General features: G+C 33.8%; 1 protein-coding gene across 2 annotated transcripts; it reads right to left on the bottom strand.

Annotated features, from left to right (window-relative positions):
* Positions 1-251: 251 nt before the first annotated feature.
* On the bottom strand, positions 252-23,102 carry LOC132706530 (uncharacterized). 2 transcript variants are annotated; one of them, XM_060677903.1, is made up of 11 exons: positions 22,872-23,102; positions 22,565-22,817; positions 22,401-22,514; positions 22,170-22,353; positions 21,267-21,557; positions 19,409-19,576; positions 13,487-13,688; positions 10,530-10,656; positions 10,398-10,477; positions 620-778; positions 252-567 (listed from the first exon to the last, which is right to left on the bottom strand). In XM_060677903.1, exons 1-11 carry the CDS (start codon positions 22,976-22,978, stop codon positions 351-353), a joined length of 1,902 nt encoding a protein of 633 aa, XP_060533886.1. In that variant the 5' UTR covers positions 22,979-23,102; the 3' UTR covers positions 252-350. The 2 variants fall into 2 exon arrangements, with proteins under 2 accessions (XP_060533886.1, XP_060533887.1); XM_060677904.1 differs by having other exon boundaries at positions 252-564.
* Positions 23,103-23,365: the final 263 nt, after the last annotated feature.

The raw sequence follows: 23,365 nt of genomic DNA, 5'->3' as shown, positions 1-23,365 counted from the left end.
TTGTTTAATATTTCGTCAGGAACATCATTAAAGGAACGTTATTTTAGGAGATCCAGGACGCCAAAGCGGACTTGAAAAAATTGGGCTTTGATTTCAGAGCGAAAGCCTAATCCAGACCTGTATGTATTAACCATTTTTTTGTATACAATGTAAATATATTTCTCTATTTATATTTTACTTTCATTTCGTGTAAAAGCCTATGAAAATCTTACAGCAATTTATATAGGCTGTACAGGCTATGAAACAAACAATTTTGTTGATTTTCAAATTATATTTATTGAAATTTCATTGGTAACGGCAAAACATAGGAAATATAAATACTAAAATCCTAATCAGAATTTAAGATGCACTTATATAAAGATTCTGGGCCGGCAAACGCAAAAGTCCTTGTGTATGACCCGACACTTGGGATTGTACGCTAGAAACTGTTCGACTCCTTCCCTGGTCACCGCCGTGTAAGTGACATCTAGTAAATCGATATTTAAGTTCTTTATGTAGCTTAAAGCCGCGTCGGTGATCATCCTGTAGCCCCGCAGAGACAACCTCCTTAATTTCAACTTCTTGCTGCTAAAATAATGCATAATTTGGGTGTTAGATAAGGGGTTCGGAAAATGCTTACTCATTTTCCTCCTGATATTGTCTCGGGTTTGCCAGTATTGCGATTAAATCGTTCCTCCTAAACACCAAGGGCTCATTTCCAGCGGCGGGAATTTCCTCTGCTCCGGGTCGCGGCTTTCCTTTGTCGCTATCTTGATTGTCCGAATCGTTATGCTGAGGACTTCGATACAGGGTTAAAAATGTATACAAACTTTAACTTTGACTAATTTTTAGATAGAAGTATCATATGAACTGTTGGCACATGATTCAAATATCCTATTTCTTAGATCTTGTTCATTTTGGACTGTAAACTAGCGACTTCCAGTTACCCCATAGAAAATAATCCAAAGGATTCACATCTGACAATCTGGGAGGCCACGTTAAACAAGTACTAAGAATACCTTTTGTACGTAAAATAGAATGAAATACATTTATTTGGAAACAACACGCTTTGTAATATTAAACAAAAAACTAGTTTAAATTTCAGTTTTGTCTATTGGCCATATTACTGAACAAAAGCATAATCAAAAACCCAAATAAAAATTTTTTAATCTCAAGGGAGTCCCTGTTCATATGCACCGTTTATCTGAAACTTAGTCAAAGATTCTCTTTTAATGTTTGTACAAGTACTTAATTGTCACCGTATATAAAATAACTCAAATCCCTGGCACTTTCTATGAGAGTTTAAGTTTAAAAAGGCTTAACGCATTCTAGTAAACTTGGAGTAGCTAAAAAGGGATTTTCCACTATTGCTTCCCCATTTACTACTTAAAAATTTTTTATTTGAAAAATAAGTAACAACACTAAATATTTGATTTGAATGCCATTTGGTATCATAAATAATAAAATTACAGTTTTATTTGTTAAATTCGAGATAAGACATTAATATCAACCGGTAAAGTGGATGTTTTTCCCAAAATCCAATTTTTTTTTCGAGCTTTAAATCCTTCTATGGATAGGTTAGGATAAAGATATTCAGAAGGGGCCATAGCACTATTGATAGGTTAGCAAAAGTCCTTTTTAACGCTTCCTAGTTTAATAAAATGTGTTTTGGGAGATATTGAGCGTTTATTGAAGATGCGGTAGACACGATTCAAATTTTTTGAGCAAGGTCTTCTGTGGAATTTTGTCTTTAAAGGTTGATTTTTATGTTTTTACCATGCATATAATGCATAGCTGTGGGTGTATATTAGAAACGAATGAAATGAGGATGTTTTTTTTTGAAGTGCTGAATAAAATTCAATATATCCAATATCCATTAGATTACATACTCAAATTCAATTTTTTTATGATTATAATATATTATAATATATATATTATTATAATTATAATATTATTATATTATAAAAAGTACAAATTGTCCATTGGTACTTTTTATAATCATATATTTGGGAGAGGAAACAACAATTATCAGAACTTGTATCTCATAAAGTTATATTTAGACTCTTAAGAGTCATCTTTCGTGGTTTCGATTTTATTTACATTTTTCATGGAAATTAAATCGATAATTTCATGATAATTTGTGCCCACAAATTAAAAAGAAATAGCTGGTAATTTTATCTGCCAAACATCTTACAATTTACATGAAAAACTACATGCAGAAATAGCCTTTAAAATAAAAATAAAAAATTTAAATTCGAGATCGCAATGACAATTAGAAACTGATAGACAGAAAAATTTGATGATATTCTGTGGTTATGACTACAAAGATTTTTAAGGTTCTGTTAGTGAGCTGATGTTTGCACATAATTTATCCACCACCTGGGCCGTTTTCAATTTATATTCGCTATTTTTTGTGTAATGAATTTTTTCTTCCTTTATGATACAAACAAAAAAGATGCAGCAAAATTTCAAATCAATAAACCGATTATTCAGGATAGAAAAAATTTTTTTATTCCGCATTAATCCGAAAACAAATTAATATCTGTGTATCACATATTTTGCTAAAATATACAGAGTGTCCAAATATACCGTCTCGTTTATTGTTTTACAGATAAATGTAACATTGAAAAGTTACAGATGAGACTATAAGAAAGAATTTAATATTATTTTGTAACATACCGAGTGATTCATTAACATGCGAGAAATCAAACTTATATTTTTATTTTTTTAAGCTTATATTTAAATATGGCATTAATGGCATTAATTTATACTCAAATTAGGGTTGCTATTATTTGTTTGTCGAAAATGTCCTGTGTTCAATACCTTATATTTTTGACGCCGTTTGCAGCAGCTGTAATTTTTTTATGCCGATAATTTTATAAATAAATATAAATTTTCGTGAAAAATGAAACGGAGAACTTGGTATCTTTTTGAGGTATACATATTTTTAGGTAAATTTTTAATATGGTGAAAAAATGTTTCTTCTCTTTCCATTAGTTTACAAATTCTGCCTTGCTTAAGGCCCGAAATATCGAACTATTAATAATGTTTTCAGATCGCGCTTTTTAATATACGGTATACAATAATATACAGGGAGTACCAAAAAAATGGTTTCACGCATATTTATTTAAAAATACTAACAAATGAGATATATTATGTTGACACACTATTTGGACGCCGGAAGGATTAAGTCCTTATTATTTTTAATTTATACGGCTGATCTGGGTGGTGTGGTTGCACAGTGCTAACCTCAGTTTTTTTGCTGATGGTACACAATTGTGTCATAGTTTTGAGTGCGACAATTGTGAATATGCTGCAAACATCATGAATAGGGATTTAGAAAACATAGCCAGCTTTGCGGACGGATATAATTAAATTAAATCCACCAAAGTATAGTGTCATTATTTTTGATCCCAAGAGAAAGTATAAATCTAATGGGTGTTTTTTTTCGATGTATAGAACTTTAAGTTGGCATTACTGTTCAAGATGGCGACCGATTTAACAGCTGTCAAGTGATTTATTCTCAGTTTGGTTTGGCAATTCATGAATAGACTCACGCCTGAACAACGCTTGCAAATAGTGCTATTTTATTTCGAAAATAATAGTTCTGTGCGGAATACGTATCGCGCACTACGTCCATTTTATCGTCGACAAAATCGTCAATCAGAGCAGTTAATTCGATCAACCATGGAACGTTTTCACACCACGTTACTCTTATTGATAACTCGCATCCCCAGAGACGCCGTACGGTGCGTACAGAAGAAGCTATTGCTGCTGTAGGAGCGTAGCATTAAGGAAGACCCGAATGAGTCCATCCGCCATCGAGCACAGGAATTGGATCTGTGTCCATCCACTTTATGGAAGATTTTGTGGAAGGATCTTGGTTTACGTGCTTACAAAATCCAACTCGTGCAAGAATTGAAGCCAAACAATCATCAAGTAAGGCGTAGATTCGTCGAATGGGCCCAAAACGAGATTACCGTTGTTCCCGATTTTCATAAACAAATTTTGTTTAGCGATGAAGCGCACTTCTGGTTGAAAGACACGTTTGGTGACCGCCTAATTTCACGTCTTGGACCTGTGAATTGGCCTCCAAGATCTTGTGATTTGACACCGCTAGACTACTTTCTGTGGGGCTATGTAAAGTCATTGGTCTATGCGGATAAGCCACAAACGCTTGACCATTTGGAAGACAACATTCGCCGTGTTATTGCCGATATACGGCCACAAATGTTGGAAAAAGTCATCGAAAATTGGACGTCCAGATTGGACTACATCCGCGCCAGCCGTGGCGGTCATATGCCAGAAATCATATTTAAAATGTAATGCCACAAGATTATCTTTCGGATAAATAAAATTCTTGTCAATCGAATAATCCATCGTTGTTTTATTGCAACTTAAAGTTCTATACATCGAAAAAAAACACCCCTTATATGTGGACAATAAACCTATTCAAGTTGTAGTCTGTCAAAAATCTGGGTCTATATATTGATGATAATATGAAGTTTTTGGATCGTGTCGCCCGTGTCTCCCAATATGAATAATATGAGTTCAAAGATTGCTGTGTTCAAATAAAGATCTATTGCCGCATGACATGAAAATAGAGTCTTGTTCTCTATCGTTAGTCTTACTCCAATATTGTTTTATTTTTATTACCACTGTTGTGACCTCTTATCGGCTACAGAAAATCCAGAATACTTACTGTCGCTTTGTTTCTAACTTACGCAAATTGAAATTAAATTGGTTAAAAATAAAAAATGTTTTCAAGCACAACTTCCTATGTTCTTTGAAACGTGTGATAAATTCCAGTATTCCTAAATGTTTGGATGACAAGTTAGTATTTAGAAAATGAATTCATGAACTGAACCTGAAAGACCGAGCCACGCTTACTATGCCGTTACATAGAACTGCAAAATTTCGATGTTCTTTTACTTAAAATGTTAAAATTTTGTTCAACTCCTTAGATAATGTTTTCGAATCAAAGTTTCTTGGTTCATGCAAAACTTGTAGCTTCTATTTAAAAAGAAATTTACTTCTTCCCGGGCGAAATAACTAAATTGTTAAAATCAAGTGTAAATTTATATGTTATAATAAGGTTCTTTGATGTGTACTTTAAGGTACATCAAAAATTATTGTTATAACTTTATGCTTACTTTTACTTGACACGTGTAGATTGTATTTAGATATGGGTTAAGTGTGAGTGGCTGTATTTTGTTGTAATGAGAATTCTTTTTTTCATACCATACGGATCATTTAATTTATTTTTATTTTATGCAATGGCGTTTGTTTCAGTAAAAACTGAGAAAGCCGAGCGATGCTGGGTCCGAAACCTTTACGCGTAGACGCTCCCAGGCGACGCCCGTTCTTCTTGATGTTGCTTAACGCGACCACTCGTCACGCGGAGGTGCACCTAACGGTGAATGAGAACGATAACATCGGCGTCATCGGGTACGTGGAGCCGCGAGGGGTCAGAGAGTTTGAAATGGTGGCGGAAATTTACGACTCGGAGTTAAGCGTGAATGACGCCATCACGAAGGATAACCTCTTGTTGAAAAACGATGTAAATGCCTCTTTTACGGAAATACTCGAGCCGCACGTGAGGAGGTTGCAAGATATGGCGGCGTCTTGCGTGTCCTTGCGCCTGTGCAGTGAGGAGGACGCGGACCGTTTGGCACTGCCAGAACTTTTAAAGAACCAACTTAAAACGCTCGTAAATACCACTAATACTATAAGGAACGGAAAGTTAGTGTTCACTTAAAGATTGGTTTATAAAAAAATATATTATAAACCCATAATTTACGACTACGCATTTACTTTGTAGAGAGACAATGACTGATTTGTAAACCCGATTAAAATTATAATACAACTTCCTGCTTTTTTTTAACATAACATACTTATTTATATACAAGGTGTGCCAGTAGCAACGTTTTATTGTTTGAATTGGAAGCCCTGTACATTATTTCATAAAAAAAGAGGTCTTTTACGCAAGAATATAGTTATTTTTTACATTAAGGTCAGAATTAGCCAAAAATGTTTTAATTATAACTTCTTTCAATAACATGACTAATACTGCTTTACCTTCAACGGATACAGAAAATATCTAAAATAAAACAAAACAGTAAAAATAAATGAGATGCGGCCCGCCAAGCATTTTTAAAGTTGAATTTATTTTATCGACTTTCTCTTATCAATATATTGTTACAAAACTAATTATAGTAATCACGAAATCAATTGAAAAATAAGTTTTTATTCTACCTCTTACATACCGAAAATTAATAAACATGAATGTAATCACAAACATTTATTTTAGTAAAGACTATATGTAAAACGGTACTAAACCGATTTTTTTTTCTACTCCCGTCTGTAATAGTATATTAAGCAACAAGTGCGGTAAACGGCATTTGACTCACGAGTTTTTAATAAACGAGCGAGTTAAAAATTTTACCGACCGTGTTGCATACTATACTTTTTTACGACCGTTAGTTTTTGGTTACATTTTCGCAAAACAACACGAATGCATTCACTGACATTACCGTCAGAATTGACAAACGTCAAAATTCAAAAGGTGGGAAATATCTCCGAAAACATCCGATTGCTTCCAAATCCGTGCGGTACAATCCGGGAAATGTCCGAAGTGGCTCGCATTCATGGGAAACGAAACTGACGTGGTAAAGTGACGCTTCCCGCGCGCTAGATCGGTGGGTAATTAGGTATTTTACAGACGGGAGTAGAAAAAATAGCTAATTACACACCGATCTAGTGTATGGGAGGCATAACTTTACCACGTCAGTTTCGCTTCCCGCGGATCCGAGCCACTTCAAACATTTCCGGGATTTTACCACATGGTTTGGAAGCAATCGGATTATTTCAGAGATATTTCCCACGCCTTTAATTTGACGTTTGTCAATTTTGACGGCCATGTCAGTGAATGTATTCGTGTTGTTTTGCGAAAATGTAGCCAAAAACTAACGGTCGTATATTAGGTATAGTATGCAACACGTTCAGTAAACCTTTTAAGTCACTCGTTTATTAGGCAATCGCTCCGCTCGTGTCAAATAAACTCCCGAGTCAAATGGCGTTTACCGCACTTGTTGCATAATATACTATTTTGATTTTATACTTTTAATGTATTTAAAGCTAGGAAAGAATATGTGCCATAATCTTGTTTATATTGATTGTGGTTTTATGTAGCAACAATTAACATGGTCATGCACTTCTTAAACAACATTTTTTTAAAGAATTTGGTATCATTTGTTCGACAAACAAGGGTTAAGTTCTTTCTTTCTCTTCTTTTAAGATTTACTATAAAAAGCAGACAACCAAACATTAGCAGCAAATTTAGAATACGAAAAATTGCCTACACAAATTACACGTTGGTAAATTTTTTTCTACTCACGTCTGTAAAATACCTAATTACACACCGATCTAGCGTGCCGGAAGCGTCACTTTACCACGTCAGTTTAGTTTACCAATTCTGACGGCCATGTCAATGAATGTATTCGTGTTATTTTGAGAAAATGTACCCAAAAACTACCGGTCGTAGAAAAAATATAGTATGCAACATGTTCGGTAAACTTTTTAAGTCACTCGTTTATTAAACTTGTGAGTCAAATGCGGTTTACCGCACTTGTTGCATAATATACTATTATGACGAGTTACTTACTTGTCGGCTACTTGTTCAAACATGCAATACGAACTCGCCGCGTCTATGCTTGTTTGTGTTTGATTCTCTCACACAATCAGTCAGACTGGCAAGCTGCTAACTAGCAATTTTAGCCATTCTTGTGTTTCTTGAAAGGTGTGACTGCGATATTATTACCAAAAGATAATATTAAATTTCTTCCATTCAAAATTAGGTTTTCATAAAAAAAAAATCACATTAATATTTTTGTCCATAATAGATTTCCACCCATTTTCAAGATCAGTGGAAATTTGACTAATTTTTCACTTCAGTTAAAGATAAATCTATATGCTTAATATGCTCAGAGACTGTGGGGACATTAAAAGAGTAAAACATAAAAAGGCAAAACATGAAAAACAATATAAAAAGTTAATAGGGCAACTACGACTAGATAAGTTTAATCAAATAGAGACAAATTCGGAAAAACAACAGTATACTGGCAAAAAAAATGAAACCCTTTGTGGATGAAGACATGATAAAAGAATGTCTGGCTGCTGTGGCAGAAATAGCATTTAGTTTATGGAGATTCACCAATGCAAGAAGAATTGAAGACTTGGCGAGAACATAGCAACAAAGTTTCGTGAACGCATTGCAAAATTCGAATACTGTCGTTTGACACTTGATATTAACGATACAGCACAACTGGCGTGGTATTCACACGAAATTTAATATTACGAAGAATTGCATTCACTGATTCCAATGTAAGTGACCATAACCGGCAAAGCTATGTACGACGAACTAAAGTCTGTGCCGGAAAATTTTTCAATTTTATTAGAAAAGACTATTGGTGTATCCACAAATGGAGCATGGGCGATGTCAAGCACGGAGGTAGGAGTATCGAAGAAGGAGTATGAAAACTATAGGAAGAAAAATATTCGTTAACCACTGCATAATTCATCAGGAAAATTTGTCTGCGAAAAGATTGAGTTTACCAAATGTCACAGTACCAGTAATGAAACTAATCAATTTTATAACATCGCGCGCTTTAAGTCACCGTAAATTTAATGTATTCTTGAAAGATTTAGAAGCTTAGAATTGCGACGTGATTTTTAATACCGAAGTAGTGGTGTAACGCTAAGAGTATAGAATTGAACTGAGGTGGCTTTTGCTTGATGAAAATCCATTTAACACAATTAAATTAGAACAAAAAATGTTCAAGATTTTCACAGTTATTTATTACTTTATGAGAGCTGTTTCGACAACACCGTGCCTTTTTCAAATACAAAATACGACAACATACCGACAATTTACTTTTGCTTCTTGTTTCATTATGTAAAATATAAAAATTGTCGTCAAGCTTTGTGTATTTCTGAATTTAAATAATAATAAATAATAGTTAGAATCCGAATTTTTATTTTTATACGCTCTTTTATGTTGGTTAATGCGTTTCCTAAATGTTTTACCTGTTTGTCCGATATAAATTTTGGGACATGATCCACATTTCAACCTGTAGACTCCGGATTTTTGAGTTTTTCGTGATTTAGTTTTATTGTTTTTTAAAATTTTTTCAAATTTAGTTAAATGGTTCGAAATTTTATTGCTAGGTCCTCCTATGCATTTTATTGTTATATACATTTTGGGTTCGGTATTTAATATGGGATAGATAGAGTTCGGCGTTATTTGAAACTATTTTTTAGTTATAATCTTATCTAACAAAGAGGGTCGACAGTGGTGTATTAGGGTCTGTGTATAAAAGAATAAAAGTCAGCCATTTTGTGTGAGTAAGAGTGATTCGAGTTATTATGTATTAATGTATCTAATCTAAAATCTATCTAAAATCTAATTTGTTCTGTAATTTAGTTATAGTTAAGTTCAGAAAGTTTAAAAAGTCCATTCTAGGGAAAAATGTTATATGGTTATGTATGGAGTTAATATTATTCAAAAAGGACTGCAGTTGTCTATCCGTTCCAGTGAAACAAGCAAAAACATCTACATATCTATACCAAAATCCTTTACACAGATGTATGATGTATGATATTTTAAGCATTGTCCATGAAAATTTCTGAAAGTAGTGGACTAATTGCGTTTCCCGTAAATTAATCCTATAAATACATACAATATACAATTGCAATTACAATTACAATATAAAACTGATCATTAAATTCAAAATAATTTTGATCTAAACAAGAGACAGCGGTTTCCATGAAAATGTTTTCCTCGCCATTTAATATCGATGTGGATACAGTTCCCGATGACTTTCAGATTGAAGATGCAGAATAATACGGATTTAAAAAATGCATTCTTCAGTAAATTAGTTCAAAATAAATGTTTTTTAAACACCCCCACCCATACTTTCTGAAAGATGTTCTATACCTTGAATGTCATTTTTATCATTTTTGATATGCAATAATTTCTTTTTTCGCATTTGTATAATAATAATATGCATTGATGTAAAAACTGAAAACTATGCTTTGATGTAAAAACTAACTATAACATGTCATATATTTTTGAAATCAGCGTAAAAGGACTTTTCTTTTTAAGAAATAATAAACAGAGCTGCAAATTAAAACAAATACATACCATTCTTTTTTTGGCACATGTAGTGTATATAAATAAGTATGCAACAACCCTTAAACTTTTGTATTAAATTTTTACCCGTTACCTTTTAATTAAACTGCGACAACTACTCGAAGATCTGGAGAATAAGGGGCCGTCGCAGCCTTACGTCATAATTCGCTAGTTGTTCGTGATAACTTCCTTTTTCTATCGACCACAATAAAAGTACTAAAGTTTTTACCTGGTTTGTTCCATGGTACCACTGGTCGAAGGTCCTTCGTTTCTTCTCAAACTATCCTCCAACTCGCTGCGGTTTACGCCCTGCAATTTCAAACTTACCATAAAATATAACCTCAAACTATTTTTTATATACTTTTTGAGTCTCGTGTTGAACACGATCTATTTTCATTTTTTTCGACCGCTGCTCCTCCAGGTCGAGTTTTCGCTTGCTCTTTCCTTTAACATCCGCCCTCGCCGCGGAAGTACTCGGCTCCCTAACACTGGACCAAAAACATTTCGATCGCATTAGATTTAAATTATTTAAAAAATTACATCTTTTTTTTTAAATTGTTTCACAATTTATGGGCTCTTTCAATCTACGCGTTAAATTATGCAAAAAAAAAATGTATGCGGATAAAACCATTACTATTTTTAAGGCAAATGAAGTGGCGTACTTAGATTTTGTCTACAGTTCTTCGTTTTCCGTTTTTTGGTCTTAAAAAAATGCTCGTATCGGATCCTTCTCAGCCATCTAGATTTGTTGGTATCTGTGATAAAAAAGGCGACATTTTTTGTTTATCCATTACTAGGCCGTGTTCAAAAAGACGTCACATAGAAACCTTTAAAATAATTTAATAGACTAGAACATAAAAAAAAGATAAGGCCAATTTAAAATAACTACAGTGAACAACGCGAAACCTAAGAACCATTTAATATTTTAATTTTAATTTTCGACATTATTTGTAATATTTAATTTTAAAATATTTCAGATTTTCATAAAAAAATTAAGGTTCCACCAATCTAAGTCTGAAAATTCTTACCCATACATTGAATCCCAAGCTACCTTGCCGATTTTGATAAACTACAGCATAAGGATTTTCTGTGCTCCAGTGATAAGAATTGTATGTTATTTCGCATCATCACTCCAAACAATAGGCAATGGAAGATTAATATTCTCATTGCATTTTCGGATAAACCAGTTGTATTCTTCTACCGGCATCCCTTTCATGTAATCGGTGGAATTTTCTGGTACGATATGGCTTGAATTTACGTTTTTTTAAAGTAGTCAAAACTTTCATGTTCTTCATTTAAGTGGTTTTGTTTTTGCCTTGGCATTTTGAAACTTCCATAATTGGTTAAAATATTTTTTAAAGTCTTAAGTAGTCGCTTGCCTGGTAAAATAAGGTAAAGTTCATTGGCTGCCTCTGCGTTTTCGTTTGACAAAATGTTACACTTTATCATATCATATTTTTATAATTGTTAAATTGTTAAAGGAACTAAAAGTTTAAGTTTGCCCACTAAAATTATGTGTCGCAGAACACAAAATTCAATAAAGAATAAAAGTTACGTCCTTAACTGACATCGACAGCTATATGCACGGCCTACTAATACATAAACAAAAAAAAAGTATATTTCCGCCTTTTTTCATCACAGATACCAATAAATCTATATAGTTGAAAAGGTTAAAGACCATAGAACTATGATTGTCATATAAGATAAGAAAGTCGTATTCATTTATAAGAAAATAAAGTTGCAATCTTTGAAGCTTATTTGCATGCCATTTAGAAACTTGCAAAAATATCATAGCCTAGAGAGATGTTTGGGAAAAACAGGAATTTGACAATATCGACGTTATTTTTTTTCTTACTTTATTTGAATAACACGTTCTTATTGGCACTACCACCATCAACTTTATATATATTTTTTAATGACCCGAGAAAAAGTACACACACACACACACACAAATTCAACGATGCCATATTTTTTTAGTTAAAAATAAAATTGTTTTTCTTTTCTATTTTTTAAGTATTTTTTGGATCAGCGAATAATGGATTTTATTTTTAAGGAACGAAGACAACAACGAAATTTTCGTTTATCTTTTACTCAGAATCACATTTAAAAATTTGAAAAAATAACGTCAACACTAGTGAAGTCGACTACTACACACTGTGGTATGTTTCCTCGCATCAACTTTCTGAGGCAGAAAAATCAGTTCTTGCTAAAGGATTCAACTTTGTCATCGCTCCACGCAAAAGGAGAAAATCATTTCAAATGTCAAGTGCATCCTAAACAAACTGTCATCTCAAACAACTAATGAAATTCTATTTGAAACTGCAAAAATCCTTAAAAAATCCAGACATGCTAAATCTATTTATTGTTTATTGTCACCATCCGTTCAATATATTCTCCAGCAAAATATCTATACTAAAATCCTCTACAGTGAAAAATGATAGTATCTTATTTGAGTACTATCAATTCATTGAATAAATTAAAACTATTACATTGGATTCCAACGATATTCTGGTTCGTCTTGACGTAGAATCCATCTTTACAAAAGTCCCTATTCCTGAAATTCTCAACATTATTTCAGATATATTAAAGCCTGAGAATCTGGAACCAAACCTTCTTACTTGAATCTTAATTGAAAAATACTTGCCTGGAACATATTTTTCTTGTAACGGTCAAATTCACCAATCGTTCTCTATTATCGCTGTGGAATATATTTATGGAAGCCTTTGAGAAGACTCTCTTGTTTACAGAGCCGTAAAACTATCTCAACCTGCGTCACTGAATCCAGAATTAAAACACCTCACATCTATTTCTTAAGGATCGATTTGGAACGTTCCATTACAAAATACACTTCACCACAACGTTCCAAAGAGAACGCCTAAAGCAACCCACACTTGCAATTGTCCTTTCTTGCATTCAAGACATCACTGACTACATTTCAAAAGTTCTTAATATAACGTCGAAACCAGATTTACCACTTGTCCAAAAAGATACCAAAAGTTTACATTGCTAAAATTTTCAAGTTTCTAAATGGCAAGCAAATAAGCTTCAATGAATTCAACTTTTTTCCTAATTTAATCCAAACTGCATCTGCAGCATTATTAAATTAAGCGCTGACCTGTACTAACTTCTATACAGTGTAGCTGAAAGGATGAACAAATCTATTATCCACAAAAACTACAACAAAAATCAACAATATTGGAACTTCTCATTTTGAAAAGCAAAAACGTTTTTGTAGCGACAAGGAGAGCAACTATTTCCAAATGCAACACTATAATTTTTATCAGAAACGTTCCACAGTCTGACGAGCATGTAGCATACCTCTCTCGAACCTGCGCGTCGCCAATCGATCCTCCCGGACCTCGATCATTATCGTGCAAGCTAATGACCTCGGGTTCGGGCAAGTTTCCCCGGTGATCAGTGTCGCGCATCTTCAACACGAAAATGTTGTGAGTTTTGCCCATGCCGTAAACGCAGCAGTCCGCGTCAGAATCGTAGTCGCTATCGGTGCCGCTATCCACGTCTACGAGATCGAACGTCACGACACCCGCGTAGCGTGAAATTAGAGAGATAAAGCTCAGCCAACTATGCGACGGCAGCGTATTTAGAAAATACGGAAGTATAATTAAAATAAGTTTGAGTATTTTTCAATAATGTATCGTGAATTTATGCTGATATTTTTTTTCAAATAAACATCCACAGGCTACGGTTATACTTTTTATAAAACTTCTGGATTCCTCCTGCGTCGGTTTTTGTTGAGTCGAACTAGCTAACGTTTCGCCAATCATCCTGTTGGCTTCTTCAGAGCTTGAGTGAAACTAATGACTGAGCTAAATGAGGGGCATAAACACGGTGCCGGATAACTGAATCCCATATTGGTAACCTGAGTCGCGGTTAAGATTGTTAGGTTGCTTATAGATTTCTAAAGACTCTCGGATTTTTCGCTGGTAGAAGAATTGATTACATGCAAGAATTTTACTTTTATCGAATAAAATTTTATGTCCTGTTTCGTGATTGTGTTCGACAACTGCTGATGAGTTTATTTGTCTCAGTCTTAATGCTCTTTCATGTTCTTTGAGCATAGTTGATATTTTTCGTCCGGTCTCTCCAATGTATTCTTTGCCGCATATGCATGGACTGCTGTAAACTCCTGGCATCTCAAATAAAATTGTTTGTTTGACGGATCGAAGATGTTGAGAGATTTTTGGACAAGTGGTAAATCTGGTTTTGACGTTATATTTCTTTAGAACTTTTGACATGTGGTCAGTGATGTTTTGAATATAAGGAAGGACAACAGTGGCAAGTATGGGTTCCATTGCTATTGGAAGGTTGTGGTGAAGTGTATTTTGTGATGGAACGCTTAATATCTTTATTGTGGAAATTATTCGAGGGAAGAGCAGAGGTAGGGTGTTTTAATTCTGGGTTCAATGCCTCGGGCTGAGATAGTTTTACGGCTCCGTAAACAAGAAAGTTGATAATCGATAATTTTAGGGTCGGATGGTGATGTGACAATGCATTAAAATTGTGCCATCAGGCAACCGATGCAACCAGGGAGATTCCATGGTTCGCGCGGGACTCTGTTCTATGGTAGCCATGCTAGTGGAACGTCACGGAAATAAAGGTGTTAAAAAACGTATATTCGGCGTATGTTATTTAAAATGTTATAGACAATAACCCGACAAAAATATCGGTCTGTGTGGATTTTCTGTAAATACAATGACCCAATGTTATGTCTGATTTTCTAATCATAAGAATATCTAAGAATGGGAGGTTGTTATTAGTTTCTATTTTAATGGTTAGGGTGTATAGAGTTTAAATGTCTAAGAAAATCTACTAGGAATTCCTACCATAAGGCCAAATAACAAAAGTATCATCTACGTAGCGTGCCAAAATTTTGGTTTTAGATGGAAACCGGACATAAAACTTTATTCGATAAAAGTAAAATTCTTGCATGTAATCAATTAATTAATCAATTATTTAGCTCCGCCCCCCTCAAACAATATAAAAGCGGGTACAGAGTAAAATGCGAGCCAGTTTCAGTCAAGCTCTGAATAAGCCAACAGGATAATTGGCGAAACGTTAGCTAGTTCCACTCAAGAAAAACCGACGCAGGAGGAATCCAGAAGTTTTATAAAAAGTATTTATTGGTCGCTCGTTATAACCTCGTTCTTAATAGACCCGAGTTAAGATCGACCTTCACCACAGCGTCAACCAGACGAAAATGACATTTCATTAAATAAAATTAGTTTCTGAACTCGACTTGATGTGGCAACCTCAACGGAAATGTTGAAGATTATTTTTAATTAAAATTAAAAAAATATATAATTTTTTTAAATTTTACCGGTGTGTCGACCAAACTAAACTAACTCCAGTCAAAATTTTGTACTATACACAATACGTAACATCACAATTTGGTCCCTATTACCTGGTAGCTGCTGCAAAACAGGTAAGCTGATGTTAATAATTGCACTCTTTTATCAACCAATCCGGATTAGTCTGAAAGTAAAAGCAATTTAATCATAAATATTGTAGTACAAGGTTGCCTCAAAAAATTTGGTCATAGATGCAAGACATTTGAATTAAAGAATTTGGAGTGAGCGAAAGTCCAAGGCGAGTGCACATGTTCCTCACGCTGAGTATTAACAAGGATAAATGAATTTACTACTATTTTTTGTTTACATCAGAAATTTTTTTCTCCACCATTTTTGCTTTCGCGAAGTATTTTAGATATTTCAACTGAATCGAAAATTCATGAAAGTAGATTCAAACTCCGAAACGCTAGATTCAATGAGATTAAAATTGTATAGAAATTTTCTGACTTGGAAAGTGACACAACTTCCGCCGATTCTGATCACCTGTTGTACTATATCACAGATGTTTTTCTTTTAAGAATATATTATTCTTTTATTAAGTCTAAAGCGTTTATCTTTGCTACTTTTATCTATGCCAAGTTTTTCAAAAGCTAATTTATTACAGTTTATTAAAAAATCATCTTATCCAAAACACTGCTCTATAGTCAATTAATTATATCTTAGCCTTGTATCCTCTTCTACGACGAGAAGTAAGTATGTACAGTCTTTCTTTTTGTCTCTTGAGACAACCTTATACTACATTATTTATAATAAAATTACTTTCATTTTGAGAATAGTCCGGATTAGTTGACAAAAATAGTGCAATTATTAACACCAACTTACCTGTTTGACCGAAGCGAACAGGTAATACGGAGCAAAAAAAGGCAAACTACTGTGTTGAATATTGTGTAAAGAATATGCTTTTCACTGTTAGTTTCGATTGGTCGACAGCATCACGTTCTTATAAACTAAACTCGATGCGTCTAACTTCCAATAGTGCCAAACCAACCTATGCTAAGCCTATACAGGCTGATCCAAATTAAGTGTTCATCATTGATAACTTTGTTATGAGTAGAGATAACAAAAAGTCTGTAAACTAGTAGCATTTTTTTCCACTGGTAAAAAAAAACAATTCAATGTAGTAGTTAGGAAAAAATGAGGGAAATGTACTGTTTTTAAATGGAACAGCTTCTATATTTTTTACTCTGACATTCGTAAATCACCAATAGAACGAAAAAGGTCATATGCAATAAAAAAAATAAAAAAAATAGAAAAAAACTAAAAAACATAATTAATTTATTATTAACTATTAAAGTTATTTTAAGAGGTGTTCAAAAAAAAGCATCTCGTACTAAAATACAATTTTTTCCATAGGGCGAATTGTCTTTATTATTTTTCTACCATCTATCTGGTTTATCTTTTCTCTTATTGCAGTCTTTAAGTGGAAGTGCAAGTGGGAATCAAGGCCAAGGAAAGGGTTCATTTGTTGCAATCCATTTATTGTTGAAAATGGTTGTCAAAAATTGATATGTGCCTCGGAGTTATGTGCTGGTGCGCCATCTTGTTGGAAACAGAGATTCTGCGCAATTATGAATATCAGTAATAATTGCAATGTACCGCTCACCGATCAGTGTGCCACAGTAAAAATATTTACCAACAATGCGAGAACCAAGGATACCACACCAAATGTTACAGCTGAAACGAACTTGTGGACCTCGGTGATGTACTAGCAATAAATTTTCTCTTGACCAACAATGATTCTTTGGATTATAAATTCTAGAATTTGAAAATTTTGATTCATTCGGGTTTTGGCTGCAAAAGTTAACATGCCAATAACAAAAAAGTCCACTCTCTGCATCCGCTGCCCAAAGCACCTGAGCTGGTCGGAATTTATAAGGGCAAAATTTGTGTTTTTAATCCTTTAGACAATATTAGAGGGTTAGAGTCTTTGACTATTGTCACTATATGCTTGAAAATATCCTCCTTTTTGCAAAAAGTGATCATCAAAAATTTTCAATAACTTTTTCATAGTGTCTCATGTTTGTTTCCACGCCGTCACAACTACAGGTCATTAGTATAACGATTTTCAAGTTTTAATTTTGATGTTCTTTCCCAGTTGCCTTAAAATACATCAAAATTTTCTGTTTCCGTAAATTCGAGTGTTTACTTTTAATAAGGTAAAAAGTCTGTAGCACTCGATGTTCCATTTTTCTAATACTTTTATTTCTTGCACGTAGTTTACTAACCTGACACCATGTTTTGTTCTTATTTGTTTTTCAATTCATGTCGACAACTTAACTTTGATAAAAATCAAAACAAGTTGAGATTTATCAAGTAGACATGAGCAAAATCAAATTAAGAATGTTGACTTTTAAGTTTTTACAAAAAACGAACAAATTCGAAAAAAAGTCTTTTATTGCTTTTCGAAATATTCACTCTTAAGGTTATACGCTCAAACCAAGTCTGGAAACATTTTTTCCACTCTGAAGCTGATATCGTGGAAACATGGTTCTCAACAGCCTCTTGAGGTGATGGGAAACAATGAAAACTCATCATCCATTGTATAATTGTCACTGGCTTTTCAATAACAAACGTCTCTGTGGACAAATTCGGTGGTGCCACCTATTGTTCGATTGTAAAAATATAAAAGGCAACCTTCGTATAAACCTAAGTACTTTTGTAATTTAACAAGCACCACATTCTATAAGTTAATTTATATGTATATATCTATGATATGCCTACATACTTAACATAACTTTAAATCAAAGAAATTGTAAAGAACTCTTGAAGAATACATAAATTAATACAATTTCATTCTTTTTACTGTTGGAATTATGGATTTTCCTTATACACCCACAAGTTGTTATATGCTTGGTAAAAACATTTTTGCATAAATGTAGCCATTTAATTTGTATTAATTAACGTATGTCCAAACACTAAAAAGTATTATTTATGCTATCGACATTTGAAAAACAACCTTTAAAAACGTTCCATCAAAATAGTCCAGCAAATTTTGTCCGAAAAATCACATCGCGTCTACCACGGAATTACCAATTAAAAATTTTTACTAGCAGTTTATTTAATAAAAATACATGTGAGAATTGCATAGTGTCTACCGGGCTTTTTTCATAATTGGTGGTTAGATAATTGAAAGGAACTTCGCAATTTCTATTTTTGATTTTCAAGTCTACATTGGGGTAATCATGTATTACTTTATTACACATGATAATGTAAAAGACAAAAAAGTTTATCAACTTTAAACGTTTTTCAATGTCATCAAATAATGCGTCTTGTAGATGTTGTAGATGTCTGTGGCTCGATTTCCAAATCTACATTACGTGTGTCTACCTTGATTCTGCACCGAGTTTACCTTTATCACAAATAAAAACTGATTCTTCTCTAGATGGTCTCCTCTCTTTCTATGGAGATTTAAATTCATTTTTTTTTCCTTCACTGTATCCAAAAACAGTTAGTCTATTTCCTTTTCCTCATCCAGGTCCTGGACAATGGCTAAAAACACATAAAAAAAGATTATTCTTATTCGTTTATAACTTTATAAAATCGGGTTATCTTTAGATAACTATTTACTAAAATTATATACAATTATGTTATTTTATTTTGGCTTAAACTGAATATATGCCTTAATTATCACGATTGTACATACCTCAACGCAAAAATCAATCTCTGTGGAAAAAAACACTAAACAAAACTAACAACTAACCTCAAATTATGAGTTCAGCACTAAAACTAATCTCTGCGTCAAATCGTATTCGCCGACTTTACGGCTATAAAAACAATTTTGATTCGTCAATCTCCCGTTAGGTTTTCATTCTAACCTATAATTTCCGTACGCATATTTGGCGCGGCTTTATCTCTCTCGACGCGGTATTACTTGAGTGAAACATTTGTTGGTTGTGGCAGAAAAAGTTCCTGAATTCGGCCGACAAATTTTGCACGTCTTTCATGTGGTTCCTGCACAGAAATTTGTCGGGGGCGGCGCTACGAAAATCGATGAAATCGTCGATGTCCATCGCCAGTTTACCGGAAGCGTCGGGCAATTCTAAAATTGAATCCATAATTGGAACACCATATGGTGTTTTTAAAACGATATTTGATCACTTTACCAAAAATTACTCTCGTGCAAATTTTGAAAATATAAGGAAATTCAAGTAAAGTTGGAAGAAAGAATGGAAACTCTCGGAAACTATTTTATCAGTGTTTTCTAACATAGTCTCGAGTATCTAAAAACACCTGGAATGCATTCGAATATGCCGATGCAAAGATGTTTAATGTGCATTGGCATATTCTCTTTGTATTGGAATATGTCCATTTTACATGGTATTTGAAAGATCGTCCCTATTCCAGATCGAGGAAAACATCCTCACTCGTAGTAGAAAATTGGGTACTTTGCCTTGATTCTTGAGCCAACCGTTCTTCTTATATCTTGTTTACCATCTGTTCCAAACAGGGAAAATTTGCTTTCATCACTCAGAACTGTATTCCATTTTTCTCCAGCAAGACAAGCTTTGACAAATTCCAAATGGCAATTTCCATTATTTTTTGAGAGAAGCGGTTTTTTAATAGCAAGTTCTGTCGATTAAACGGTTTCTTACTGTTCTACTAGCTACTTCAAAGAACTGTGTAATTGTCTGGATGATATTCAGTGATCAAGTTTCTATATTCTTAAAATGGTATTATCAACTAACCACAACTTTTATATTATTATAATATTTTTGTTACAGCACCTTTGCAAATATTTAAAGAATTCGCAATTACTGACCTTTTTCCCCATTTTAAATAAATCCACATTTTTTTGTCTAAAATCATATTACAAGTAACGGTGACCGCACTGTATATTTGATATTTGAACTGTAGAATTAGTGAAGTGAATAACTGAGAACACAAATTATTTCAAACCACTATCTCAAAAAAACATAACAAACATTAAATTTGATAAATGTGGTATAAAGTTATATCACATTCCCTTACATTTGTTAAACGTGGTAAAAAGTTACATCAGTGGCGTCTCGTGAATGTATGGAAATTAAAAATGCCCCAACTTACTTCAAACGTTAATGAAATACACACCACAAATCTCTTAATTTTTCAAAGAAACTTCCACAGGCTACTATTATACTTTTTATAAAACTTCTGGATTCCTCCTGCGTCGGTTTTTGTTGAGTCAAACTAGATAATGCTTCTGGCTGTTGCTATTGTTGGCTTCTTCAGAGCTTGACTGAAACTATCAGCGAATCATTCTGTTGATTTCTTCACTGACACTGTCAAGCTCTGAAAAAGCCTCCAGGATGATTGACGAAACGTTAGCTAGTTCGACTCAACAAAAACCGACGCAGGAGGAATCCAGAAGTTTTATAAAAGGTACCACAAATCTCTTATCGCAAAAGACATAATAAACATTACTTCACATTTGTTAAACGTGATAAAACGTACATCAGTGGCATCTCGTTAATGTATGGAAATTAAAAAAAGCTCCAGCTTACTTCATTATAAAAAGTTTCCATGCTTTCTTCCAACTACAAATCGCTTATCGCAAAAAAAAACGTAACAAACATTCTTTTACATTGTCAAATATGATAAAAAAAAGTATATCAGTGGCGTCTCGTGAACATATGGAAATTTTAAATATTTCTTGAACATTTGACTTATCATGTTGCATAAAAAACTAGCGTAAGTCAGGCGTTTTGAATATTACTTCAGACATGGCCCAAAACATATTGATAAAACCTCACCCCGTTCTTGATATTTGCACGTGCATTCGGGATACGGGTCCTTGTATAGCACACTCTCGGGGAATTCCTCTACCAGGTCGCTCGCGTTGAACCTCAAATCGGCCAGGACCCCGTTCTCTATGATGTTCCTCACAATCACCAGCTTGTCCTCGACGGACAGTTTGCGCAGTTTGTCCAATTTCTTTAAAAATGGCGCCCCGTAATCCAACTCGTGGGTCCTCATGCTGTGAAAGTACATTCCCAGTACCGACCCGTTCTGACTGAATACTCTCAAGAAATCGTTGGCCACAGCTGAAATCCGCAACCGTCTATCAAAATTCAATGCCCCAGTAGTGTTGACTATATGCTTCAAGGAGACGTACATAGTTTAAACAAAGTTACAACATTACTAAAGATCAACGGGTTAAGCATATTTTTAGTTATACAGGGTAGCTCAAAAATAGTTATTGTTAAATTTTATATATTTTTTAAAAGTTTTGTTAGATGTGTCAAAGAAAAAGCTTCTCACAAGAAATTATTGTTTTTGCAATTTAACAGGTTTGTTTCAATCAATATAGGCTCCATAAAACTCAACCTAGGCGCTTAAAGTTAGGATCATACTTAACTGAACTAAATGTTGCAGGTAGAACATACCATGTTCTAGCCCTACCAGTTTAACAAATCTATGATGATGAGATAATATATAGAGAGTGTCCCATTCAAAAATATATAAAATTTAATAACTATTATTTGACTCACCCTGTATAACCAAAAATATTTTTAACTTGCAGATTTTCATAGATGAAATAAGATTTCCTCCAACAAAAATATTGCCTAAAAGTGCCTAGGGTCAGCTAAAATAAAACTATTATGTATTCTGTGTTAACTAGATTGTATGCAAATAACCAGACTGTAGTCACTTACTGCTGAATCTGCAGTCCATCACTTTTAAATTTTTGCAACCGTACCGGGTCACCGGGAGATAAGGAAGTATGTTGTGGTGAAGTTTATTGCACTTTACAACTGAGATAATCTCCAACTTTGGGTACTTGGACACCGACATAATAAAACTGCTGTGAATCCAGTTGCATCCGTCCAAAATGAGAACCTGTAAAATATGGTAGCATACTGAGAACCCACTCTGTAAAATTTTACCTTTAAATTCTGTTTAGAGTCGCTGGAATATTGGAAAAACAATTTACTGCATTTAACGTTTGTCCCTCTCAAACTTAACTCCTCCAGTTGTGAAGGGAAAGTGTTCATGGAAACCTACAAAATTTGTGGGAGTAATGCTAAACAGGAACACTTGCTCGAATTACAAATTTTCCATTGATCTGTTGATTTTCCAAAGACAAGACTGTGAGGTTCTTTAAATAAGGCAACTGCTTGAAGAACCTCGGTATCACGACACCCGTTTGTCTAGAATGGGCTTTGAGGAATAAATGGGTGGTGTCTTTGTGAAGTCTGTCGCAACAATATTGAACCTTTTCATCAGTATTTGGCTCGTGGGTCGTATCGACATATTTCCAAAGCTGTTTGTCTTTGACTATGTTTTCGAAATAAGTGCAAGTCCTCAAATAATCGCCTAAATTAGAAAAACGCAGATTTATTTTGTAAACTTATTACTTATTGAGCAGAAACAAACTAGTCGCATCCAAGTAGGACAATATTTTTAACATAACACAATCGGAAAGAAGCAATAACCAACAAGAAGATTCTTCGGCCGTATCCATATTTTTATAGATTTTCGATCCCACAATTCTACATGTCTTCAAACATTATTCGCGATAGAAAAATTGGATTTCAATAAATTTGGTTAATTCTTCTTTCAATCACATTGGCAGTTGGATCAAGTGAAGAAGAGGTTTCTTATTAGATTCTGTAATCGGTAATAATTAAAAAATATCTCTGGTGTTGTAATCAACTTTTATTACGTTTTTTTTTGTTCCCCCAGTAATTTAATTGTGGTTATTCCATAATGATCCAGAGTGACTAACATTACTTTGAAATAAGTTGTATTTTAACAATAAGTTTTTGATAAAACTGACTGGTCGTAAGTGCCATATCTATAGATTTTGGCCGTTGGGCCAAACCAAAAGTAGTCTTATTAGAGTTCTGTA

The sequence above is a fragment of the Cylas formicarius genome, unplaced genomic scaffold (assembly GCF_029955315.1).
Source record: "Cylas formicarius isolate icCylForm1 unplaced genomic scaffold, icCylForm1.1 PGA_scaffold_8__14_contigs__length_24414737, whole genome shotgun sequence".
Classification (NCBI taxonomy): domain Eukaryota; kingdom Metazoa; phylum Arthropoda; class Insecta; order Coleoptera; family Brentidae; genus Cylas; species Cylas formicarius.
The sequence above is the reverse complement of the archived record's forward strand: the minus strand, read 5'-3'. Positions and strand labels throughout refer to the sequence as shown.